General features: G+C 35.4%; 1 protein-coding gene across 8 annotated transcripts in view; it reads left to right on the forward strand.

Moving 5' to 3' along the window:
* The window catches only part of LOC121318216 (SH3 and multiple ankyrin repeat domains protein 3-like), a 281,025-nt gene that overhangs the window by 211,030 nt on the left and 42,130 nt on the right, over window positions 1–27,865 (forward strand). For all 8 annotated transcript variants that reach the window (XR_005950583.1, XM_041254654.1, XM_041254657.1 and 5 more), the window contains one exon: window positions 64–177. Coding sequence is in view for 7 of the 8 variants with exons in the window: in XM_041254654.1 (XP_041110588.1) it covers window positions 64–177 (114 nt within the window). In the remaining variant the exon portion in view is untranslated. The remainder of the gene's footprint in view (window positions 1–63; window positions 178–27,865) is intronic.

Here is a 27,865-nt window from a genome sequence, read left to right on the forward strand (position 1 = left end):
GAGTGACGCAAGAGATTATTTCAAAACAACTTGTCAATGATGGTCAATTTCTTTCTCCAACAGTGCTGAGTATCGGTGAAGGTGGATTCTGGGAAGGAACAGTCAAGGGCCGAACAGGCTGGTTCCCTGCAGAATGTGTGGAGGAGGTTCAGATGAGGCAGTATGACCCACGGCAAGGTAAAAAAAAAGGTTCCCTTTCTCTAAATTGGAAATTTCTGCTTGGTTAAACATATCACATGGTTTACCTATTGTTTAATTTTGACTGGATGTGTTTCCTATTTTATACTGTACAATTCTGAAAAAAATGATGGGACACAATTTAAATATTTGGAGACAAGAATTAATGTAAAATTGTTTATATATATATATATATATATATATATATATATATATATATATATATATATATATATATATATATATATAAGGATATGTATTATTCACACAAGCTAGCTACGACAATGTATCGCAAACCAACAGTAAAAAAAAAAAAAAAAGCCTTTGAAGCTTTACAGTGTCCTAGATTCACAGCTGACAACGTGACATGGTCACATAAGCAAGTGTGATGAATTTCCCCTTTAGATGCACTGTGAGATCTTCCAGCCAACTCCCGGCTCAAATATTGACAATGAGTGAGGATTACATAAGCCCAGAAGCGGGCCAACTAAATTTCCTATTTAAATGCATTGTGAGATTGTCACTGAGACAGATGAAAAGCTTCACAGTTTGGGACAGAAATGAAGAGTCCCGCCCCCTCTCCTAAGACTCGGCTATCTGGTCCAATTGTAAGCTGTGCTTCACATGTTTCCTGCCTGGCATTAAAACCTAGGTTGCAGCAGTCAAAGAGTAAAATCATCTGCATTCCAATGGTTCACAGTGGATATTATGTGCAAATGATATGAGCATGTGACCCTTCTGTAAATGTAAATTACAACAGCTAGGTTTGTGTTTCTTGTTGGGGGGGGGGGGGGGGGGGGGGGGGGGTTGCATTTTTTCCCTAGTGTGGGTGAATGTTGGACCCTGATATCTCCCTTGCCAGTGAAGTTGGGCTTTGCCTAGCAAGGAAAGAAAGAAATCTACAGCAAGCGTCTCTACCTCAATTTCTTTCAGCAGTGCGCTCAACGAGCAAGTTAGGGTTGTATAAGTTGAAATGGCTAGAGCATGCTAAATTTAGAAAGGGGGTTAAAATCACTGAGACGAATGATTATTTTCCTGTGGACCTGTGTTTAATTACAATAGAAACTGTGGCAGTGGATCTGCTGAAAAGTCCTTTAATAAAAAAAAGCTAAATTCAACAAAAGGAAATCTAAAACGGAAAACAAATGACTGGCCCCGAGCAATAGCATCAACTATTTTTGTTTGTTTGTTTGTTTTTTTTTGTGTGATTAATAAACCTTTTTAATATAAATAACTGTGTTGCAAGGCAGTGTGATGGATGTCCCCTCTCAATTTACCTTCTGAAATATGAATTATTTTGTGATGGATTCCTTTGTCTGAAGTTAAAGAGACAAGCTGTAAAAAAGACTGTTCTGCGTGGAGTGTTGTATCACAGGCATTCCATTTAGTATCCATGAGCCTCTTTAAATAATGTTCTGGCTCTTTGTTTGCATTATTGTAATGTTATTTACTAAAGAGAATATAAAACCATTGCAAAGTTGTAGCTTGTCAAGAAGAAAAACGGAATATGAGGTTGTTTTGCATTCACTTGTTAGAGCTGTAATACAGTACATGTATCATTTCAATCACATTTGTCCTTGCAGCACATCCTTCATACATACTGCAGTGTGCTTGCCTGTTCTCTACAGCAGTGATTATCTGGAGTGCTTTTCTGTGTTTAATAAAGAGGCATAGATTTACTTGAAGTAGTGCAACCATTTTCTCGACTTTCAGTGCTCTACATTAGATTTTTAACTACTGGCCCCTTGGGCCACTGAGCTACTGTTTTACTGGCCTGGTTGTAATTTTATCTGGCCCAATATATTTATATATTTTTTCATGATGGTTTTTATTTTCAGTATGTTTCTAACTGTGTACGGTAAACAAAAAGAGCCCATGTCTCAAAAGAAAGTGGTTAAACTAAGCCTTTCTATGTTACTTCAACGATTTAACACGCATACATTTGTGTGCTTGTCAGAAAATGAAAATACTATTAAGATTTGAAAGTGTATGTGTACAAATGATACTCTTTTTTTTTTACAAGCAAACATGCAACCGAGCTGTTATCATATGGTCACAGCAATGCTAAAACTGAATTATAATAATCCTATTATCTGTGGGTCAGTGTAGTCAAATACACCATTATAAGAAAATAAAAAAAAAAAAAAAACTATTTGACTAGCATATTACATATTCAAGTGCACAAAAAACAGCCTTATACATTAGCAACTAGTAGAAACGTGTTTTCTTTTATTTATTTTTTAATGCTGATGCTTAACAAGTTTTATGTTAGTCTTAAACACATTGTTATTTGCATATTAAACGTAAGGACCCTAATTAATTCTGCAATGCTTGTGATAGCAACATTCTACAGTAATCGCATTCTGTTTGAAAATGTTGCCAAATTTTTGGCCTTTTTTTTAGCTAATAATAATAATATAATAATAATAATAATAATAATAAAACAGATCCCTGCTTGAGTTCCGCTGTAATGACTGTACACAGCAGCTTCTGCAGCTGTTGCTAGCCAGTCGCGAAACAGCTTCCGGGAGCAAGGCACCGGCAACTTTGAATGTGTGAACTAAAATAAAATTATGTATACAGCAAGTGCTAAAAGAAGTAATCCAAACATGGATAACATTGCAAATAGAAAGGTAATTTAATGTTATGGTGAATATAAAGACATACTAAATATTAAGCAGAACAACACAGTGATTAATAAGAAAAGGAAAGATACTTGGAGTCGGAAAGGAGTTATTTTTTGTTATTTACTGTTGACTTGCTGTGAATGGATGGAGTAAAGTAAACATTCGCACTGACCATTACAAGTACAACCAGGTATCCTTGTTTTGAATTATTTACAGGTTATTGAATAAACAAAGTAACTTGACTTAAATTCATCTGATGTCAGTACTTGATGGCTAGTTGTAATTATTAATGTTAAACTATTGTAATGTTGGAATGTATGTTCTGTTGTTTTTGCTAGGTTACAATATTTACACTGTTGTGCCTATATTTTTAAAAACTTGTGCCTAAGGAAATAGGGTATTGAATGAAGAAATCTCGTCTTGGACGTTGTTTGTACACTTTGTGAACCCGGCTAAACTTTGCCAGCTTACACTGTTATGCTGTCTGCTTGTACACACGCATTTGCCTTTTACTCTTGGGAGCGTCCCTGTGTATTCAAATAGGAAACTATTCGAAATTCCCATCCCTAATCCTAATAATAAACACTATTAAAACAATATTCATAATACAAAATAATAACAATCCTTCTCAGAGCGTTGTTGCTTGTGTAGCCTCTCCCAGTCAGTGCCAGTCTTACTGAGTAATACCAACGAGTTCTGGAAAGATTGTGAATTTTGACCTGAACATATAGGATCCCAAATCAGTTAGACAATTCGATCATGTATCTAGGTATTCATCAGGGCATCTTACTGTGAGACTGGATATGATGTAAACGGAATGTTGAATTCACAACACATAAAGCTGCTGTTTTATCTGCATGTCTGGGAAACTGACGCCAAACAAGGCAGAACATTACTTTTTTTTCACTGTCATAATGGAGCCAGATGAAGCCTCCACTCTAAATGATTGCCTTCATTTTTTTTTTCATAATTACTTTCTTTATGATTTATTGATTTCAGTGCTTTCCTTTTGGTGTATTGGTTGCTTAGTTGTAGAAAACCCGATTTGTAAAAGATTTGCCATGTCACAGGAATGAGTACCAACACAGCACTTCAGTACATAGTCTCAGAGTCTGACTGTACAACAAATCTGATGTGCGGCTGGAAAGTTAGGATTAATTTGTAGTTATGTTTTGAAAAAATGGTTTGTAAATTGATTTTCATCTTTTTGGCACACTGGCCAATTTTCCTTGGTTCATGAAACGGAAGCCATGTGCACTATATATATTATACTAGTTAAATGTAACCGACCCAGTCGAGCCTGTGGTGCTTCATAACTACAGGCCAAACTGCGATCTCTACTGGCCCCGGGCCCCGGGCCATGGTTAATGTCGAACCCTGAAGATGATATTATTGAAGCTGAGTGTTTAAGTTGGAGAATAACCTCAGTGTTTTTAACAGTAAGAGGGCTTCACATAGTTGCTTTCAATGGTGTCTCAGTTGTGTTGCTATTTATATGGTTAGAGCAGCTTTAACTTCATGGACTAATACCCTCTGATGCAATTTTCTCCTTGTCAAGATGTTTAAGGTTTAAGGTAACAATTATTCACCCCTTTACACTATCTAAATATATTGTACATTTGCCTTTGCACATCACTTGAGAAATGCCTCCTTTATCACTGTTTTTCCATAGTTTGTTTTCTGTTGTACTGGCTATAGGATATAGTTGTCATGGCCAACTGATGAACTCCACAAGCCAACTCCAAGTAATCAAGTAACTTAACAGGTCTAATTTCTGATACGTTTTTCAAGCGGCTTGTGTTTTAAAATGTGTGTTTCACTTCTACAAATAATGTTTTGTTATCTATATTGTGACTGTCATTTCTTCACACATTTTATTTATTTATATTTTACCAACAGTGGAGACACCCTAGAGAAAATATCATCTATATATTTCAAATACAGTACTTACAAATGCATTATATGTCTGCTTGTGTGCTCACAAGAATGGGGTTGGTCACAGGGGTTGATTTGACCAGCCTGCAGTATATCCCGTCACGAAAAACCACAGCTTTCTTAAGAGCATCAACCATCTGCAGTAGCAGTCGTTAAAAATACATGGTTGAGTCAATCCAGGTAGATCCCTGTTGCTGTAGAATACGCTAAACAAACACAATTGTGAAATATCCTGGGAGGGTATAGGTTGTTCTAATTGCCCCCATAGTATCTGTTCTTCATTGTAACAATGTAATTAATTAAAATCTTTGTTTGGGGTATTTTCAAAATCTCTCTCTGTTCTGTTACTAACAGAAAACATTTTCATATTCAAAAAGACTCAAAATAGATAATTGCCTGCTTTGAATTGACAGTAAAATGAAGATATGACCATTAAAGTCTTTGTATTAACAGACATGAAAACCACTGCAAAAGTTGGCACTACTTTTTAAAAGCCAGTCTGCTTGAAAGAAGAGTCCCAGAATTGAATAATAGGTATGGCCTTGTATCTGTCAATAGAAACTGCAGGGGACTTATTTCCTTAACTATTGCATTAAAGATAAGAATGACCATAGGACAGGTAAAATAAAATAGGTGGATGTGATGGGCATGACAAATCTGAATAGCTTGCTTGCTTCCCTGTAACGTCAGTTATGAGGAAGGTGTGTTAATTATTTAGGGCCAAAAAGACGTGATGGCTGTCACAGGTGTGGACCTGCTTCATTAGTGTCTTTTTGGAATAATAATAATATAATAATAATATCTTTATTTTTATAACGTGCCTTTCATAGTTGACCACCATCACAAAGCACTTTACAGAGGTAGGCAGTGAACTGTGCATTAAATGCAGAGTCATTTATAATAGGATATTGATTTAACACCTCAAATGCAGGACAGAGCACAAGGAGGTTAAGTGGCTTGCTCAGGGTCACACAGTGAGTCATTCAGTGGCAGAGGTGGGAATTGAACCGGTGACCTTCTGGTTACAAGCCCTACTAAACTAAACATTAACAGGAATAACAATGTAAAAGTCATCTATTCATGAGTGCTCATTTATATACACATGACACTAGAGAGATGTAGCCACATCAAAGAAATCCATGACTCCCGAAGTATTGAATATAATAAAGCATCGACTGTTGTAAAACGATAAATGTTGTTGCATCTTAGAGTATTTTTACCACTGTTGGACATGTATACAATCTTTCTGCCAGCCTAGCCCAAACTATAGCAGAACAGAAAGAGGGGCAGGAAAGGGGAGGCAAGGGGCTGTTCAACTGCTGGTCTTCCATTCCATTCACAGTGGGTTTGTGGAGAAGACAGCAACAAAACATATTTTAAAAATGTACGTAAAATTATAAAGCAGCCCAGAAGTACTTTTTGATCTGAAACAGTTTGGAACATAATCAGTAAATGACTTAGAAAGAAACTAAAGTTGAGTGTGGACCTGTTTCTCTATATGTAAATGACTGCTTTGCATATCTGTTTCTTATTTTTCAGGACATAACAAATCTTGTGCATTCTCAAACAATAGTGTTTACTAACCTCTTTTAATTGAGAAATTCTGAGTGTCATAGAGAAAAATGTTTTAGACATCTATGTGGTGCTGTCAGTAGGTTGTGGCATTATTCTTAGAGTTTGGATCTTTACTTTTGAACTCTCTTCTGATGTTAAAATATCACGAGTCAGCAGAAATATTGCCTCATTTACATCTTACCATGAGAGGTTTTAAATCCTGTGAAGTTGTTTGGTGCTTCCGAAATAGTATTTCAATAATAAGGTTAATCGGGGTGTGAACTGATTGATCCCCATTGCAAGAAAGGTGGCCCATGTTGAAAGGAGGAAATGGTCCATGCAACAAGAAGACAGTGGAAGGAGATCATGTTACCCATATCATTTGTATTGTCTGTGTAACCACACTCGTAGTCTTTCATACCTTCCAAATATTATAACTTTACTGTGGCTGTCATTCCTTGCATACCCGTGCATGTTAAAAATAATATATACTGCATAGCTTTAGTAGGCCTAGGCTGTTTAATAGCATGGTTTCACACCATGCCGAACAACAACCCTAGGCATGTGGATATTGGTCCTTATTGTAGAGTCCCTATTGTACATTACTGCTCACATAACTGTGCTCATTGTGTTTGATCTGTACATGGTTGCAAGAGGGATATAGAAGGTAATTACTTCTTTGCTGATAGAGAACATTATGATTAAAATCAAAACCCCACTGGTTTCTAATGATCCTAACAATACTTATTCAAATATATTTCAAAATCATTACATTCATGATGACAGTCAAACTATGTTTAAATTTGCTTATTCGGAAGACATGTGGCAAGCTGAATTTTGCTTATTTGACCTTGGTTTGCATCTACAGCATGTTTTAACAGATTTTGTATCTCATAAAAGAGAGGGTTATTTATCCGAGTGTGTTACTGTATATTACTACATTGATAATTGTCTCACACTTAAATATACAAAAGATTCTAATGAGGAAGCTTTCTCACAACTGCAGTTGTAATATTATCCATTCCGAGAGATTGGAGAGGGGACATTTATTGCCAACTCTGCTTTGTTATTTCTATTTCCTCTGTATCTGTCTATACAAAAACTAGCAACATATGTGATCATATCACACAGTATACATGTACCTAATCTATGGCTCATTGGTTTTACACTTGATGCATTTAAATCTAACATTCAATGCCTATGTTTCAGATGCCATGCACAATTTTCTCAAGGTTACATCATGCCTTCTAGATCCATGAAAGCCTATCAAATTCCATGGCCCACCATTCATTCTGTAGTCCCAAGAGTCATATACATCTACTACACTTTGCTACCTAGCTGTATACAATAATTTTATAAACCCCATTAGACTGAAAAATGTGGCTTTATTTATATGCCAACTGTAAAATAAAAAGCCATTTGCTATAGAGTTTTGAGGAGAAGAGAAAAACTGTCAAGTGATGTGTCCTGTCTTTCATAACTTTAATCTTGTTAGTCCTCTCCTGGGGATCTTCAGTTGAGGGGCTGGCGCTACAGGTTCCAAAAAACATCAGATCTGTAACGTCCTGCACCACACGCCACATCTTTAAACACTCCCACGAGTGCCCCATCCAACACAGGAGGTAACATAAACTAACATGTAATGACAGCTCTGTGGTGGCAGCTTGTCACAGAAAGCAGTTGTTTAATGATTGCTGGGATTCTCCCAGGATGTTCAGAGCAGCAATTTCTATGCTGGCAGGGTAGCTGCTGGGGGAGATAGTTGGATGAGTTGATTTTTTTGAAGGATTTACAAATACAAATACATTTAACCTTTTTGTAGTTGGCATGAAGTTGATATGTGCTGTACAAGCACTTAGCCTTTTATGTTAGCCCAGGCCCACTCACTGTCACAATAACAACAAACAACTGCTTTTTGTTTATCATACCATTATTATTATTATTATTATTATTATTATTATTTATTATTATTAGTAGTAGTAGTAGTAGTAGTAGTAGTAGTAGTAGTAGTAGTAATTAAATGCCTTTTAAAAATAGAGTGCCTTTATTATATCACAAAACATTTACATGATAAGGACGAACCAACATACAGTAGCAACCATTTTTTTTTTTATATTCTTGTTTTATATTCTATATTTCATATAGCAATGATTCTGCGCTTTTATGAAGACCGTCCAAAACTGTAGTCCAAACACAGGTGTGTTAAGCTCAAAATATATCCTTTATTTATTTTTTTTAAGCACACCGTGTATCACAAATTTGACACGAAGATCAAAAAAAGTCCAAAGCAGAAATATAGTTAATCTTATTCAAACTCACCTGTGCAAAAAAAAGTGAATAAAGTGCTCAAAAGTGCTAAAATGCGAACGTTTCAGCAGACCCTGCTGCTATCATCACTGCATAACACTAAACACAAGTTTATCATTGATATAGTCTCAAATCATTCGTATTAACAATCTACTTATAATCCAATTGGTAATTAGACTGGCAACAGCAATCAGATCGTTAGACTAATGTTTTGAGTAATACATAATCTTGTGTTATATACTAAATTAGTTTTAAAAACAGTCAAAAAGTTAATCATATTGTTTTTTTTGTAAAAATAATTTCGGTATAGTCAAAATCTAGAATCATAGGTTTTTACTAAATATTTATCAAAAAAAAAAATCATTTTTTCTGTAAAATAGTCGTCGTCGACTAGAAAATGTATCTGGGTGTAGGTATCATCCATAGCAATTTATATTAAATATTTATATATATATATATATATATATATATATATATATATATATATATAATATATATATATATATATATATATATAATATATATACTGTTTTACACAAACATGTAAGCTTCAAATTACAAATACCAATTAAGTCAAGTTATTACATAATACAGTCATTCAATTAATTGCAAACAAAATTATATAATGAACACACTGGCTTGATGCAAATCCTTAGTTAATAATTGAAAGCTTTATATGTGTAAAAATGCCTCACAATTACATATATTACCTGTCGCTAGACAGGAATAAAATCAAAGAAAGCATGACAGACCCAAATCCTCATTCATCCCCTTAGGAAATAGTGTATCTAATGTAAATATCCAAAAGGCTTCTCTCTGTAATAATTTAGTGTCCTGATCTCTAAACCAAAGAACTTTAAATCAGAAAGAGAATGTTCTGCCTCTTTAAAATGTAGAGAAACTAAAGACTTTGTATCTTGTCCTCGGATAGAGCCCTTATGTTCACTAATCCGTGTGCGCAAAGAGAATTTTGTTTTCCAACATAAAGAGATGGACAAATGATAATGTATATTACATAATTAGATTGACAGGTGATCAGTTGTCTAATTGTACATTTCTTGGAGTTTAGGGGACGTATAAATTATTTAATTTTAAGAATATGAACGCAAGCTGCGCAATGTTGACAAGGAAAATTCCCAACACTCCCACTGTGCTGTGAATTAGTGTTTGAATTTGTTTGTCACTACTTAATAGGTGCCAGTGAGTATTGACAATACCCCTGATCTGATTACTGATGTTACTATAGGTTGTCTTAAAAATACAAGAAAAGTCTTTTTTTTTGTTTTGGTATCTTTTTATCCAAATCTTGTCTCAATGTTACGATATTTTAATAAAGCTGAGTTTAACCACTGTACAGGATAGCCTCTACAAATTAAGTCTTGATAGAGTATATCTGATTGATAATCAAAAGCTTCATTGGTAGAGCAAATACGTCTTAAGCACAAATTGGCTTTTTTCAATGCAGCAGCATGGAAACTGTTAGCATGTAATAGGCTGTTCTTTTCCATATCCTTTCTCGTTTGTAAAAATAAATAAATAAATAAAAAGTATTATTGATTATTATTATGTATTAGTTGTATATGAGGTATTGCCACTATTCAATAATAATTTTAAACAACATCTTAAAGTCTTAAAGGATTATTCCATGTTGTTGAGGTTATGGTAAATTAATGAAACAGTAGACCTTCCAACATTTTATAGACAAACTTGCAAACAGTGTTTTTTTTTTTTTTTTTAACTAATTAACACCAGTAGTTTCATTCTGGCATCTTTCACTCCACTCTGTTCCTTTAAGCTGAATATTATTGCAAGGGAGCTAGTTGAGTGAAAAGCAGCATAGCTATTAGAACAACTAATACAAGAGATGGTTGGTTAACACATAATTAAACATAATTCTCATAAATATGAATTTCTGTGTGGCTTCTAATTTACATTTAATTTAAAATCGCAGGTCTTTGCTTCCCTTCAGTGAAGCCAGCATTCAATTTTTCATCTTCGGGAGCATGTACTTTGAAGTTTACCAGTGCTTTTGTCTGATACGGTAACAGAAGATTCATAAAATCATTATTGAAAAAGTAGTAGCACTTTAGATCAAAGGGTCTGAATAGCCATGCAATCACTGTATGTCTGATACAGGGTTATAGGAAAGTGAATGTCTGTGTATGTGGGTAATCCTATTGGCAAGAGTAGAAGCAATAGTAGAAGTAAATGGACTGAAGCTGAAAGCTCACAAAGTTACCAATACTGCAAATGAAGTATTTATGATGCCCCTTGCCAGACATTACTGTAAGCCAGGATGCTTTCTGGTTCTATTCACTGACCTCTGGTTGTCCTACATGGCTTCCCACTGGGAATCCTTGTTTGTAATTTATATCAATCTGAACTACATTCTCATGTGGAATAATTCCAGTTTCTGTATGCATGCTAATGATACCTACTTAGTTTGGAATTATTTTTTCCATGTGTAGTTAACAGAGCCAAAAAACAGAAGCCTGCTGTAACCCTGTAAAACTACTGCAATGAAAATAGCTTTATTCTGGTTTGCCATGAAGTCATATTTTTATTTAAAATGTTTACAAAAGAGACAATAAAAGGAGCACAGTTCAAAATCTCCCATTTACGTGGTACAGTGTACAATGGAAACCTGTCTCCAATTGAACAGTTGTCCTTATTGGCTAGCTGGTCTTTATATGGAGCTGGCACAGGGAGGGAATTGACAGTACTTATTTGATGTCTTATGTCTCCTTTCCAATTGTAAATATTTAGCTGATATGAGTAAGACACTCAGGAAGCAAGTCAGCTAAGGACAACTGCAGTGTAACAGGGAGAATTTAAGACAGTACTGTTAAGCAAGCTCATATGGTCTCACTTTGTTTCATCTTATGAATTACAGAGATATAGAGATATCTAATAAAGGGAAATATGCAGGAGGATTAAAATAAATAAACATCATGTGGTATATGTGTGTAATGAAATAAGAAACAAAAACAAGCTATTGTATTAGAACGTACTCTGTTCCACCTGTTTCCACCTATCATCTCTACGTGCAAAATCAAGTAGGTCAGTTTACATTATAATTGGTATTATGCTTGTTACTATATCACTGAAAGAGGCATTCATATGTCTAATACAATACATGCTGTGATATGACTGCAACACTTGAGGGTTAAGTATTTTAGCTATAGGGTTTACATGGTGTTCCAGCTTCAGGCTCTGTACTGTGTAATTCTGTGCCTCATAACTTTAATTTGCTTAAGCAGGAAAGCTTTTTTTGCTTTTATTTACAAGCCTCGTGCTGTACAAAGATGAGGTTAGGTCTCCAGATTTATAAAGCATGTATAAATTCAGTCACTTTCATTTTAATAAAGGCAATATCAGTATTGTGTAAAAGGCGTATTAAAGTAAACAGGAGCAACGAACTGTGCTGACACAATGAAAATGTGACACAATGCAGCAAGGTTTTCAATTCTGTGCACTGTAGTAATGAGACCCCTCACTCCCAACGGGAGACCTGAATCCATGATGAGAATGTTGCTTGGAGCTGGATCCTTGTTGAACTGACTTGGTGGGTTCAACATACAGTAGTTTTCTTATGTTTTAGGGGATTTTAGACCACACCGTTGTTAAAGCTAGCTGATGCTTCTTTAGAGAATATTTTTTAAAGATAAGTGTGGATATAATAATAACTTACACTGGTCTGGAGCCAACTCTTGTCAGATATTACATTACCAAGCAGTGCCAAATCTGTTATGCTTTAGTAATAAATGTAAATTCTCATTGTGGCAGTACTATTAAATTACTATGCTCATTATGTTGTGGTTACCACTCCCAGTTGGATGTACGGTAGATTGTGTGCTGTGGTACAGACTGGAAACCTGTGTGTATCTAGGGCAACTAATTGGATGGGACAATCCCGAAATGTAAAGATTACGTCCCGGTCCCGGGCTTAATGCTTCTGGGACGGCATTTGTCCCAAATTCCTAGACACAGTGCAATCTTACAGTTTAGCACCACAGTCAAATCACAGCACATCATAGCACCGCCCACTGCCACATTATTTTCAATTGCCATACACTCACTTGCTCGACAGTTGATGATTGAGGAAGTCAAGTCCACTAAATGTCCAAAATGCAAGTCCTCTGGGCTTCCACAGCACCAAATGCACAGCACATCATAGAGTGATTAATGGAAGAACCTCCTGTTTTAAGTACAGTTTTTAGGTATAGCTCAGTTTCTAGAAACCAGGTAAAGGTTTCCAGGGAACTGACTGGGCATTCATGTATTCTGTAATTAGAGCTGGGTCAGCCCTGGCATACAGGACCTATGGAAACATGTACAGTATATCTCAGGGCTTTAAACTTTTACAGGTAGGGTTCTATCCAGCATCAATATGTGTATAACAGCTGCTCTGGCCTAAGTAAATGGGTTGTCTGAGACACATTAAAAGATCACAAATCCATTCCTGCAGGTCACAATAATTGTTACCTTAATTGGCAGTCTCAAGCCAAAGTGCCAAATCATTTGGAGAAGTGATAATGAGAAAAAGTGCTTGGGTATAGGTCTCTGGAGGACTAAGAGGAGACATGTATTGTGGCTATTTGTATTATGTGACTAATTAAGCAGTCCCTCCGTGGGGATGCTTCTATGAATCACTGTTGTTTCTGTGTCCACCGCTGCTGCACAATTAACTGCTCATCTCTGGGAGTTTAAGTTTCATAAACTTTTAATTAAACAGGAATAGAATATACCCTTCCGGAGACAAACAGTGATGTGTACAGGAAATAAACCAAACCAAGGTGTATATATTGTATGAAGCCAATAACAGTTAGCTTATAGTTAGTTAAAACAAAGGTTAAAACTAAATTGGGTTAGAAAGGGATATGACTGGGTACCTGATTAGTTTTTGCATTTGTGTTTTAGACTCCAACCAGAACTACTGTGGCACACCGTTGCCATACAGGTATACAAATACACCCCAGTAAAAGTCAGTGTTTGCATCTATTCAGTATTCTACCTTGACAGTTCTCTTGTTGGCAATAAGTCTTTGTGAGGCGTGTGAGTAAAAATGGATTTTCCAGACAGCGATTTACGTGTAAAATAAATAAAAAATTTTATTTAATATTACACGGAAAAGAAAAAAAACAATAAAGAATGATGTGAGGGAGGGAGTGCTGAAGTAATCAAAAATAAAGGAACGGAAACCTCTTAATCCTCTTCGTGATCTGCTCAATCCAAAAATGAAACAAAAAGGAATAAAAATAGAAAAGAGCAAAGTTAGTAAGGCCTCCGTCCGTAATTAAAAGTAAATAACACAGTCCACCCCACACGTACTTCCCTCCAGCCTTTTTTTTTCCCCTCCTCTATTCCTCAGGACCAACCCCAAACACAGTAGCACGTTCCCTTTAGTATGCAAACCCCGCCCCGGTAGTCAGTGGATCACCAATCCCAGACTGACAGGTATCCTTAACTTCACTTGACTCCAGTGGCTGGAATTTACATATTGTACTTCCGCCCCTCACCAAGGTGCCGCCCCTCAAAAAGATGACTTTTGTCATGGTCACAAGACCTTGGTAAGGGAAGTCCCGAGTTAGTTTGATGCCTTCTACTGTTGGGAGGCTGAATTGCAGACCGAAACCCCTTTGACTCATCACAGTCTTATTTAGGTGTTATCTGGGATTCCACTCAATGGTGTTGTCTGATGAATGAACTCAATTGCCTGTTAGTTTTAGACATGTTTTATTTTTGTAGTTTTTATTTCTGGAATCTAAATCGAAAATGCACAAAAGATTTGCTTTCCAAAATGGGCAAACAGTTTATTTGGCAATTTACAAAATAGCATTAAAAAAAAATTCCTTACCATGCTTTCTCAGACCATTCAGACATTTTTTTTCCCCTTAATGGTACAGTAATTATATTAATACTTTGCTTTCTTGTTTTCTTTTATTGAACATGGTTAAACTGGGCAGTCTGCTTTACATAACGTGACTGCATGTAAAAAGCGAAACTGAATTCCAAAATGCAGCCCTTTGCTGCAAGTGAATCCATTCTGTCCTGCTAAGAGCTGAATCTACTGTTTTAGACAGATAATAAATTGTTAGCTATTATACATGTATACCATATATGTGACACTTCATTACATGTTTATTAAGCCTTTAAAATTACAATAGAACTCCCTAACACAATACACAATTAATTAATTAATTGTTCCTTGAATTCATCTCTCATAATTTTCTCTGGTAGGCTACTCTTTGCTCACCTCCATGATAAATAAACTCAACATGATTAGAAGTAGCCACCAAACACAGTATTATAAGACCATTTTATATGCATACAGACGTGTGAAGGTGAAAGTGTACATTGTACATAAAGTGTGGGGGGAGTCTGACAACATTACAAAATACATTTAGGCAAAATCCATGTCAGTGATCTGTTGCCTGTAAGGAAACTTTATTGTAATATCTAGTATGCCATTTTCTGTACCATGATTTCATTATTTACTCTTAGGTTTTTATTTGTATAGTTCAAATAACATCTACAGTACAGGTCAGTTGTCATATAATGTACGCGTCCTAGAGTTGCATTGATCATTTCTGTAACATTACACTAAGTGTAAATAACAGAATATCATTTCAGCAATACAACAAATGTTGTAACCTGTAAGGTTACAAATGGTTAAAACAAGTGAATACATCTCATGCATAACTACAAGTATAGAAAAGGCTTAAATATTTTCATAACTACAAATATTGAATTATCTAGGTAGTCTGTAAGAAATTAACTCTAGTCATGTACACTCTATCTCTGTATCATCGGCATCACATATCTGTTTCAAGGTGAGTTGTATATTCTTTCGTTAATTAAGACCCTCTTTTTCCAAGTGAAAATTAACTCATGATAAATTATGACAATTAACACGGATTTCCTTTTAAATTCCCACGTAAACAAAACAGTCACAAGAAAGAATGCACATTAAGATATTAACATTATTTCGGAAATCAACATAATTTCGGAAATCACATTAGCACGATTATTTAATAAAGAAATAGACATAATGACTGCTTGAAAATGCCCAAATCAATGCTACGTACCGATTTGTTCATTAACACTGGAGTTATCATTTGCGACCTTTCGAAAATCCTGTCCATCATATCTTATAGGTTTTACTGTACTGATGATCAAGACAATAATTATTTCAAGCATTCATAAGCTAACAAGCATTCATTCATCAATAACAGGATGTATGTGACTTTAGGATGAAAGGATATGTTGTGATTTTGTATTGATTGCTTATTTTCTCAATATTATTCTAATTATTATAATTAAATAAATTATAGCACCTCTACCCTTGTATTGGTTATAAGTACTGAATAAGAGAAGCAGTGTAATTATTAACAGTGTACAAAATACCAAATAACAGCAGTTATCTTTGTTTATGTTATTTTGTACGTCTTAAAATCCGCTAGAAGAATTCTAGTGCCATGAAAAAAATGTAATCTTCAAGTTTATAACTGTATACAAGATGCTTTAATTTTATATATTTTGCTTTGTTCCAAAAAGTACCATAAGGGGGTGGGTGCCAGCATACATTTGCTAACTTTCCAGTAGAAGCATGGCAAACACTGATTGAGAGGACCTGCCCTGTTGAAATTAGAGGCACGCTTCATAAACACACACCCTTGTAATTTGCTCATGATCAAAGTCCTTGATGGAGCTTTGATGTCTGAATGGTGATGAGATTGTATGATTATTTAATTGTGATGGGCTTCAACCTTTTCAATGATTGTTGGCTTTTTGCAGAGTGCTCTTTGTACCAATCACAGAACAATTGATCTGGCTTTTGATGGTAAAAACAAATAGCCATGACCCATATTTTCCACATTCCATGATTAATTTGTTTTGAATTGCAAACTAATCTTGTTTAGTTTTTTTAACTATACAGTAATTATAGTAATCCCTTGCTTTCTTGTTTTCTTTTATTTAACATGGTTAAACTGGCAGTTACATGAAGTGACATTTTGTATAATGTGAAACACGCACCATCTTTTTTAAAATCTGTAACAGAATCCATTCTGTCCTTCTAAGAGCTGTCCTGCTATCTTCTGTTTTAGACCCATAATAAAATGTGCATTGATCAGTTTCCATCAGCATCATTCATTTGGTAGCAGCATGCGTAAATTACACATGCCAGATGTCCATTAGTTAATAGAGAGCATCATATTGTACAGGTTGTATGTGACTAAAAATTAGAGTTGAAAATATGGTACAATGTCCATAAAATTAGTTAAATAAAATATAAACTGAAACAGTAAAATCAGTGGTTTACTATCGTGATTGACTTGCCACTTCTAAGGCATTTCCTTGATGGCATAATTCCACAGCACCTGTTCTTTCTTCCGACCAACACATCTGTTGGATTAGCATTCCCTTTGCAGTGCCATATGATAAATGTTCATCTAGTGTTAGCATTGCAGTTAGTGTTCTTGTTTTAAAAATTAGGTCTCCTGGCCTGAGAACATCCTTTTTTCATAGTTTGTGGCTTTGCTTCTGCACAATAAAATAAAATGGCATGGTCATAAGAATTATTTATTTGATGAAGCTATGCTTTTTATTACATATGTTGGGTGCAGGATGGTGGATGCGGTGGGTGAGTGCCCGCACTGCACTGTGCCATTTAGATTTGTTTGTTTTCCATTGGAACACAAAGTCAAGGCTCAATGCAAACAATGAAGAAGATCCTCACTTTGGAAACTTTGTCTTTCAAGCTGGTGCTTCCTTATAAGGAAGCAACTGTTTGAGTCTAGCTGATCTTAACTCACTCAATGGGTTACTCATTCATAAGTGGAATTGGTGACTTTTACAGAGAACCGCAGTTACAAGGTAAGGTAACCCAGCGCTCTAGGTTGACAGCGTTGACAGAACCCATATGAAATGTGTTGACAGGGCACTAAGGCCCTGTCAGATGAGAATGCATTGTCAAAGCTGCTTGAATTTACTGAAAAGTGGGGGGAAAAAAATCTTTGCTCTATGCCTGTCGGATAAGAAAATTCACTTGTGAAAAAATATATAATTTAAATAAAGATCATCTGATTTGAGATCTTCAGAATTTACATAACAAATATAGTAATCCATCGCATATCTGACTGCGGTGGGACCAGAGTAAGGACGGATATGTAAAAAGGCATATGAATAAATCTTGTTTTAAATACCATTATACACAGCTGTGACAGAGTAGCCGTCTGCCATATGGGTGCGTGCATTCGCTGCTGAGTCAGGCAGGAGATCAAGACGGAGGTTGAAGTTGATATGCCAATTTATTTATGTATCAGCACACTGAACAGCTCATGTGACACTACCAGCAATGGCAGTGCACGGAGCACATACAGAAACTTTGGTAGGATCTATTTGAACTAATCTTCTCTGTTCAATGATAAACTAACTTTGCTAAAGAGGTCGATCATGGTGGATAAACAAATAATTTTACACATTTGGCACTTGTTTTATCACATCTATCATAGGCTTCCATTATTATAATAAACAACCTTTTATTATTGTTCTCTCTATATTTATTTGGAATAGCTTGCCCTAATTGTTGCTTATATCGCACTGAAGACCTAAATAACCCTGTGTACAAAGGGAAAGAGGAGGAAACTGACCCAATAGATTTTTTATTTGATGAGATGGTGAAAATAATTTCATCTTGGCTGATACACTTCCAGCTTCAACCCAGGAAGACCAACAAGTCTATGCCATAACGTTGACATTAAGAAACAGGATGGTTAGTGTTTGATCATATCGTCTGCTGTTTTTGTTTTGTTTTGTTTTTTTCTCTTTTTAATGAACGATTCCAGCCAAAACAGAGGTAAAGTAGTTTGTGATTCAGCAGCAAAAATATGTTTTGTTTGCAAATGATCTAATTCTGTTTTCAGAACCCCAAGAAAATGTATTGAGCATGTTGAATAATTAACCTTGTGTCATAAATGGAGTTTGCAGTGTGGAATTTTTATTTATGTTTGAACCAAGGGAGTGCAGTACAAATAGAAATTTGGTATAACCCTTATTGTGGGTGATCAGATATACCTTCATCAGATGAAGCATCAAAACATGTAATTATTTATTTATTTTGAACAAAGATATTTTAGATAACTGAATCAGTTGAATTGAAAGCCCATTTTCTTTTTCTTTTCTTTTCTAATAGTGGCTTAAATGTGGTTTATTTTCATTATACCAGGTTACATGTATAACAAGTTCTTGAGACATGTTTGGTAATACACAATTTGATCTGCTAGCCACTCAGTCTAGAAAGAAATGTGACTAATTGTCATTCAGAAAACAGATTTGTACTGGTTCTTTCTATAGGAGAGAAAGAATTTAATTTGGTCACCTCTGAAAGTATAATTCAAATCATGGATATACTATCAAGTTGTAGAAGCGTTGAGGTTCATTCCTGAGCAGAGGGTTGTAATGCTGGGTGTTTGGCATTGGCACCCATGACACTGTCATTCATTCCTTCCACTGTCACTGGGATATAGCCATTGGCAACAGTCAAAATCCTTAGAGACTCAGCTTTTCATACACTGCTGAATCATGAGGACACAGACAGAAAGCGAGAAATATTGATTGTAACTTGTCATCATTAAAGCTTTTACTTCGTAACTTACTGCAATGAGTTTTTGTTCCAGTACTAACTGTTTTGGTATCAGAAGTATTATCTGTTTGAATGTGGTTGGTTTTAATTGTTCCCCCTGTGTAATTTGAGTCACCTGTGGGTAGCATCTCCCAGGTTTAAGACAGGACAAAGCACCTACAGTAAATGACACAGGTTTCAAATCAGTAGCCCGACTAAGGTGGTGAGCGAAGAAGGTGAGCAAATGTTTAAATACTGTAAGTTTGTAAATACAAACTATTTTTTTTATTTTATTTGCACATTTATCAGTAACCTTATTAATGACGTTTCATTCAAGCAATAATCGTAATCGGGATTATTTTCAAATATTGAATCGACTTGTAAAAGTGCGAGTCACTCATTGCTGCTGTTTGGTGTTTGTACGGAATTATGCAGTATGTCCATCTCAGCCTATTTTTCTTTATACTAGTATTTGCCCCCGGGCCATTCATCTGAAAAAGCTTTAGAAAAAAGTTTGTATTTTGTATGGTAATTGCAATTGTGTCTTCCAACTCCAAGATTGGTATTTATTTTAAACAACATGGCATTAAATTAAAATTACATAGATTTTTTTTTTTTTTAAATGTATAAATCACATGACTGAACGAGAATAAAATCCACTATTCTGGAACTCCAAAAGTGACAGTAGCGATTGACACATGGCATAGCTGTCCTTATTGATTTCTGGAGCAATGTCAAGGTTGTGACAAATGAGTTGCCATGGATGTGAAAAGGGGGAATTGGGGTCACAGCAAATTAATATGCTGGCCTCCAGGCAGGCTTGTTCCTGCTGTTAGTGTGGTGGATGGGTTACTTAGGACACATGGGAAAAGAACAATTGCTGTCTTTCAGCAATAACTAACACCCTAACACCAAGGGTTAACAGAGCTGTTCACTCGTGGGAGCTCAACATTGGTTTTTAAATATTGTAGCATCTTTAATTCAACAACTGCAGTGTGTGAGTTACTGTAAAGTGGTTCTATAAGTTGAAAATAATGCAGGACAGAAAATGAAAACAAAGTCTTCCAATATTAATGATGAACAAATTAAACATCCTTTTACATCCACAATAAGCTGCAGTGGACTAAAAATAAAAATAATATAAAAAATAAAATAATGATAATGTAAATGAGAAAGTTACCACTTAATGTAACTTGCAAAACATACACAACATGAATGCATGTAATGTTCCTGTGCAGCTCTGAATACTTTGCACACAACCCTACAGGTGGAGCTCAGAGGTCAAAGTAAGCCGATACATCCCGCTACTGCGTGCTGGTAAACATTTGCTGCCGTTACTTCTTTTTTTTTTTTTTTTTTTTTTTTTTTTTTTAAGTACAAAACTACATCGATGTACTCTGCAAGATAATACTACCAGAATAGGCCAATGTATTGGGCTTTGTTAGCGCCGTTCAAAATATGACCATTGTATGGATTTTAATTATTCTGATTATGTGTTTACCATTTTTAATGGTACTATTAATAGCTGAACTCTTTTTAAAATCATTTATAAAGCAAATAATGAGTTGTTACCATCTGCAATAAATACACTTGATTTATTTTTTAAACTGTTATTGTATTATTATATACTATTATTTTAACAGCAGTTGGTAAGGTGTCAGCGAATTGAAAAACAATAAAACTAAAATAAAAAATCCCAAATTTTGAATATTAAAAACCGGAGCAATACTTCAGTGTGGGGAGGCAGGAACGAGCATTCAGCAATGACACAGTAATAACACAATACCGGTAAGAAATTACAACTACTTTCACCTCTGGTGGAGCCTGTGTTATTAGGGGGTGTCTCATTTAAAGATACAGAACAGAAAGTGCCACTCTTAAAAGTATTACTCACAGTAAGTTATTACAATATACAGAATAGAAGGTATTGCTCTTAAAGGTACCATTAAGTTTAGTATTACTAAGACCAAACAGGTCAGTATCTACTTTGGCTAGGATACCAATGTAAAATGTACATGCACAAAACCCAGAATGTTTTAGTATTAGTGCCATTTCTGTCTTAATATTAGAGCAAATACCCTTCTTCATCAGAATATTTAAGCTAGCATGTGTGCTTCAATTAGTGCTATCAACATGTGTATAATGTAAGGTAAGGTGATCAAGGTCTGTTTCGTTTTATGATTTTGTTTTGTATTGTATTCTGCAGATGCTATCAGTTGCTGTTCTTTTTTTTTCTATCACTTCATCAGAAAGCCACATGTTTGTCGTCCCGGTGGTTGGCTTAGATGAAATTAAAATCCACTTTATGTGTTTCATTTGGGAAAGGGTGTCTGTGTGTGCAGGTGTGAAGTAAACAGGCTGGTCTGTATACACAGTGAGTCAGAGAAGCATCTATGTTTTATCAGGGATCTGATTTTAAAAGTTGCTTTTTTATATAGTAACAAGGGAATGCTGTCAGCAGAGTATTCATTTTGATGTTGGTGTACTGATAGAATGCCTAGCCCCCAGGTAAACACTTTTAAATTATTATTTGTGAAGTCTGTCCCTTTTGAAACAGGTTTATGTTTTCCCTTGTTGATTTGACTTGCTGCTGACAAGTGTTTCATACTGTATATAGATTTTTGCATTCAAGTCATTATCGTGCTTAAGTAAAAGGCTTTAACTTGAACTGTTAATTAAAAAAAGATTAATTATGTACACTACAAGGCATTTGATATACAAGATGATACAGCTGAGGGGCTGCACTTGCAAATATACTTAATTTTTTGTTTTGTTTTTTATAAAAAGTATGCTAAAAATGGCAGGGCTAGGGTTAGAATCTCCTGCCTGCTAAAAATATGTGTGGAATGTGACCACAATAGATTCATTGGTGAGCAATTAGACCTGGCCACATGCTATAAAGAGGACCGGGAAAGCCAGGGTTTTTTTTTTTTTTTCTCTCTACAAGCTTGGAGGTAATGGCCTGTTGTGTATTTAGCATTGGGACCCAAGCATTTAGCACCTGATGAATTCCCACCCTCTGAATGTATTGAAACCCAAATCAACCCATGCTGTAGCATATAATGATAAAATATCCAATAACATTGTCAACAACTAGGATATTTCCCTGTATTTCATCAACAACTATTTAATCAATCATAATAACCAGGGTGGTTCCCCAGTGCTTAGAAAAATAGATCAAATCAATCGTTAAGTTTCTTTTTGTATTACTACATACAGTATTCTTTCAGAGTTTTGTAGTAGTGGATGCAAGTTTGTGACTGTGTGTAGGTGTATGCAGAAGTAATGAGCAACCAAGTGTTTTCTTGTCATTATTACAAATACCATTGTAACTGATATGTTGGACAGAAGCTATTTAGGGAAAACTGACTTTCTTTTTTTCACATGGTACTGTTTGTTTACAGCATAACATACCTACCTTGCTATATTAGCACAAAGCCACATATTTTTTTAAATATATCAATAGTATATTTTGTAATACAAATTAATCATTAATGTGCCATGCTGACCAAAAATACATTTATTTCCTTTTTCAACAATGTCACGAGTATTCATTTACCCTGCCTTGCTAATCACATGGATGAGAGGAGCAGGAGGATTTTTATCCAGTTTAATTCTTTGTCCTTGAGAAAGTTAAGACTGCTGTTTCAATCTGGAGCGACAGACCATGTTTAAGGGAATATCACCATATTTAATGGATCCCTAATTGATGAAACTCTGGGATATATTAACAACCATGTCAGGTTAAGCTCAGGTTTATTCACATTCCAGAGGAGAGAAGGCTTGCACTGTATGTGTCCTTCAAGCAAGGGCATGCTGGCAGAGGCACAGTAGTGATGCTGTAGTGATGCTGGAACTGTCAGGTATGAGCCAGGCAGATTAATGTATAATGGTTCTGGAGTTGGCATCCCTGTGAAATGAGTTCTGAAAGTTTCAGTCAAACATGAGATTGGAATATCAACATCACAAAGCCCTCACTTTTAATTCTATTATATATTTGTATCTTTATTTCTCACTACATCGTATACAGCAGACAAAATGATTAATCTTAGGATTGTTAGTAGCACAATTTCTTCACTGTTTCCTACACCAAACAAGTCTGAAAATGTAGTCTCATAACTACAAAAATGGAATATTACCCACATATACAGTATATAGATAGATAGATAGATAGATAGATAGATAGATAGATAGATAGATAGATAGATAGATAGATAGATAGATAGATAGCTGTACAGTACATACAGTGGTTTGCAGAAGTATTCACCGCCCTGCAAAGATTTTACATTTTGTTGGCACCTGAGCATACTCCACGATGCTTTGAAATTAGATTTTACATGTAGAATCTAAACAAACTACTCCACATTGATAAAGCTACAAAATGCATATAGAACATGAATAAATAAAATTTACAAAGAACAACAAATTAATCTCAGCTGCATAAGTATTCAACCCCTTTGCTACTGCAGCCCTAAATCAGCTCGTTCCAAATTTCCCTCAGGTATATAAATACTTTCAAGCTAAAACTCATATAGTGATCCAACAAAGCAACCATGAAGACCAAGGAACTTTCTAATCAAGTCAGGGAAAAAGTGGTGGCAAGGCACTGTATGGATGGGTGGCAAGAAAGAAGCCATTACTCAAAAACCTCATCTTAAGGTATGTGTGGTGTTTGCGAAAAAGGATGTAGATGATACTGCCAACATGTAAAAAAGGTTTTGTGGTCAGACGAGAAAAAAATTGAACTTTTTGGTCTAAATTCCAAGCTATGCGTCTGGTGCAAGCCTAACACTGCACATCACCCAGTCAACACCATCCCAACTATCAAGCATGGTGGTGGCAGCATCACGTTATGGGGATCAATATTAAAATGAAAGACAAACTATCGGATACAACCCAAAAGTTTTATTCCTGCACGTCATGTCAAACATCTGCAAAGCCGAAATGCTGTATTTAAATGAACAACTAAACATAAAAGGGTTTATTTTCAAACTTGCCAACAATAAAATAAACATGTCAAAAGAAACTAGTGTGTAAACATGTATATGTACATACAAAACTGTAAAAACTAATGTATTTTGTAATTTAGCACTGAATCCAGGTTGAGCTGCTGCTTTGCAGTTTTTTCATTACTGTTAATATTTTATGTCCAAAAGCAAAACATTTGAATTAATCTCACAAATCCTAACTAATTTAACCATTGTACTAAATGCAGCTTCTTTTTATATAATGTTGCCATATAATCCAAACACAACATGCTTTGAAACAAGCGTTAGCGTTAACAGATTATAAACATTGAAAAAAAAGCCACGATTCTGCCTCAGTCCGCCAGAAATAAGAAGTTGCGAAGTCAGTGTGTTATAAGAGCTGCATGAAGTATGTGCATAAATCATGCAAGTGCGCTCTGTAGCACTGGCAAGTAGTAATAAAGTTGTCAATAAGCGGCGTGCAGTTGCTAATATCAGAATTCCACTAACATTAAAGTCTGGGATGGGATTGGTTCCTGGGAAAATGTTGTTAATAACAGAAAGTTGTCTTTATCAGGGCTGCTAATAACCAGCATCTACTGTATGAGTGTGTGTGTGTATATATGCATATGTATGTATGTATATACATACATACTGTACATGCATACATACATGCATACACAGATACATACACTGTAATCATTGGTAAGAAACCAATACGGACAATAGAAATATAGATGGTAAAATCTCCTTCTCCCCACAGTAAAAACTGTTTTGAATTCAGTTTAGCTTCAGTAATCCGGAAAGCTGACTCAGTGGTTGTTCCTATGAATTTTCTATTAACCACAGAACCAACATACCAAAAAAAAAAAAAATACATTGAATTTATTTCAAACGATAAGCTGGAAACCCTTTTTTCCAATACTGCCAATGTGGCATTTTCCTATCATAATGAGGGATCCCATGAAGCAGATTAGCTTAAGAAATTGATTCATTTTTTGAATACTGGAGCTTGCAGAAATTGCATTGGAGCCCTTTGTCATATACTTAAAAAAAAACAACAACAATCTACCCATTCTTACAGTATGTTGCAACTGCAATATGTTGCAGTTGCATAACAAAATATCCTTTCTTGTTGGTTGCTTTGAAGAACGAAGCACATCATTTCCATTCTAATATATTACTGTTTGAGCCTGATTTACATTTCCTTTTATAACTATTGATCTAAGTTTTCAATTATTGTGCTAAGAAATGTAAATCACAGATCACTTCAATATCCTAGAATCCAAGTTCCTTTCACAAACTGACCTTTGCTTGCTTGGCTTCCTTTTACTGGTGTCTTACCCCCAATTTATAGAATTATTATTATTATTATTATTATTATTATTATTATTATTATTATTATTATTATTATTATTATTATTATTATTAATAATAATAATAATAATAATTTTAAAAACACTGGATATAGTTCTGTGTGGGCTGATTTGTTATAAAATGATCTGTTAGGATGTGTAAAGCTGTTTAGTAATTTAGTTTAACTGAAGTTACTGTCATCAACACGAAACAAGAAGCTGAACTTGACTGGGTTTTAATCCTGCAAACAGAAATTCAATAAAGAAACTCTGTGATATAAAATAAATCAGCATTATGGACACTAGCAAGAGTGTGACTCCATGCAGTGAAGATTGGCAGTACTGCTGGTAACTACAATCTTTTAATTAATCAATTTAAAATAAGGTTTTAAATGTGCAATTAATGAAGACGTAAATTAGTAATTTAATTGCTGTATTTAGGAACATGATTGAGAGCCTTAAATGTGCAAATTAGGAATTCTTCTGGGGGATAGTTGGCGCAGTGGATTGGCAATGAGATATGAAGACTGCCATCCTAATGATGCTACCATAGATTGCCTCCAGGCCCAAGCCAATAGTGATCAAAGTAATTTGCTGAGTGGCAGATGGGAGCCTATGTCAAACGAGTTCTGGTGACCTCAGAACAGTTCTTAATCAATAGCCAAGTTGAGGTGACTGGTTAGACTTTTGATTGTTATTGGGCTTTAGTTTCAGTTGTATCCGTGTGCTCTTCTTCTTTTCTTTAATGACAAGCGCTTTTTAAAGGTTTACTTTCATAAGCTGCATTTGCAGGTGTGGAGTTTCAAGATAACAAGGAATCTGGGGGTCCACAGTTCAAGAGCAGTTCATCTGTTTTATTTGTCAAAAAAGTTAGCCTATACAGCTGAAACACTGTAGCAGATGATTGCAGGATTCATACCTGACTGCTGGTTAAATAATTTGGCTGGCGGAGTTTTGCTTAGCTGAGCTTATATTTGCTAAACCAGTAATTATAGGATTGGGTGCTTAAAGATGAATGTGTATTTCCGAAGATACATTTAGGTTGATTCTGAAGTCGGTTATTTCTCACATGTGATACTGTAACTCACACAACATCTGTAAAGGCTGTTGCAAGTTGTTTCTGAAGAGCTGCTTTGTCAGTATTCCCAGATAACTGAAATTTACTTGGTTATATTTAACCTTTACATTTGGACAGTCACAGTATGGTATAATAGAGGGTCACATTTAATTCTAGCTGCTAGAATGAGCCCAGTGAAAGGATCTCAGCTCCTCGGTTTATGTATTTACTTTCCAATATTATCACCTTATTTCCAGAGAACATAACATATTTTACCACATGTTGAGCATCTTCTTTAAGACGGGTGTTCTTTACATCCACATACCCATCAGCATGTCTAAATGCCACTGCATATAAGCCATACAGCAGCTTGTGGGAGAGGCAGGGCTGGAGCCACTGCAGTCTGCCTATCAGTTTCAGCTCCTGGTTCAGCGAGTGTTAACAGTGTCTGTGACTGACTATCCGCTCAGGAGCAGATCATTCTTGATACCCAGACAGACGTGAATATTCCAAATTAATCAAGATCCTTTTGAATTTGAACGCCGCAAAACAAAAACAACAACAAAAAAAAGAAATCTGTTTCTCACTTGCCAGATGTAACAAAAATATATGCAGAAATGGTTCAAATAATGAAACGACTATAAAGAACAATCATCTCTGTACATCTGAGATATGAGGTTCACAGGTTCACTTATTGAAAGGCCTTTTGTAGCCATAATTTAGAATTAAATATTGTTGTCTTCAAGCTGATTGTCTTCTTCCACCACTAACAAAGACTTTCAATTAAGAAAATTGTGAAAATCTATAATCTCCCGCCCTGTAGCAAGTTCTGTGGTTTTACACCTGCTGTATTGTATGGGTGTACAAAGGCTGTTAATCTCACAGTACTGTAAAGGTTATTATGTGCAGTTTACCCTGTCTCTTATGGTACAACATTGTGGTTCTGTCACCTAAAATACAAACACAAAGGCAGTCTGATACCTTGCCGGATAGGGTCAACTGTATATCTGAAGCAAAGAAGAAAATCATGGAATGGTCATGGTTGGAGGATTTTGAGCGACTGGGGGATTTATAGTAAAAGCAGTGTTAGTTCAAAGCCTGTCCTGTGAAGTGTGCCCCCAGGGCCGTGACACTGCAGTGGTTTGCATGAGAAGGAACGTTTAGTGCTAGCAAAGCTGAGGAAAAGAATTTGAAGGGTATAAGAAGGGCTGTGTTGTTTTCTTTGTTGCCAACATGGGGGACACTGAATCTGTGTATGTGTG

This window comes from Polyodon spathula, chromosome 7 (assembly GCF_017654505.1).
Source record: "Polyodon spathula isolate WHYD16114869_AA chromosome 7, ASM1765450v1, whole genome shotgun sequence".
Lineage (NCBI taxonomy): Eukaryota > Metazoa > Chordata > Actinopteri > Acipenseriformes > Polyodontidae > Polyodon > Polyodon spathula.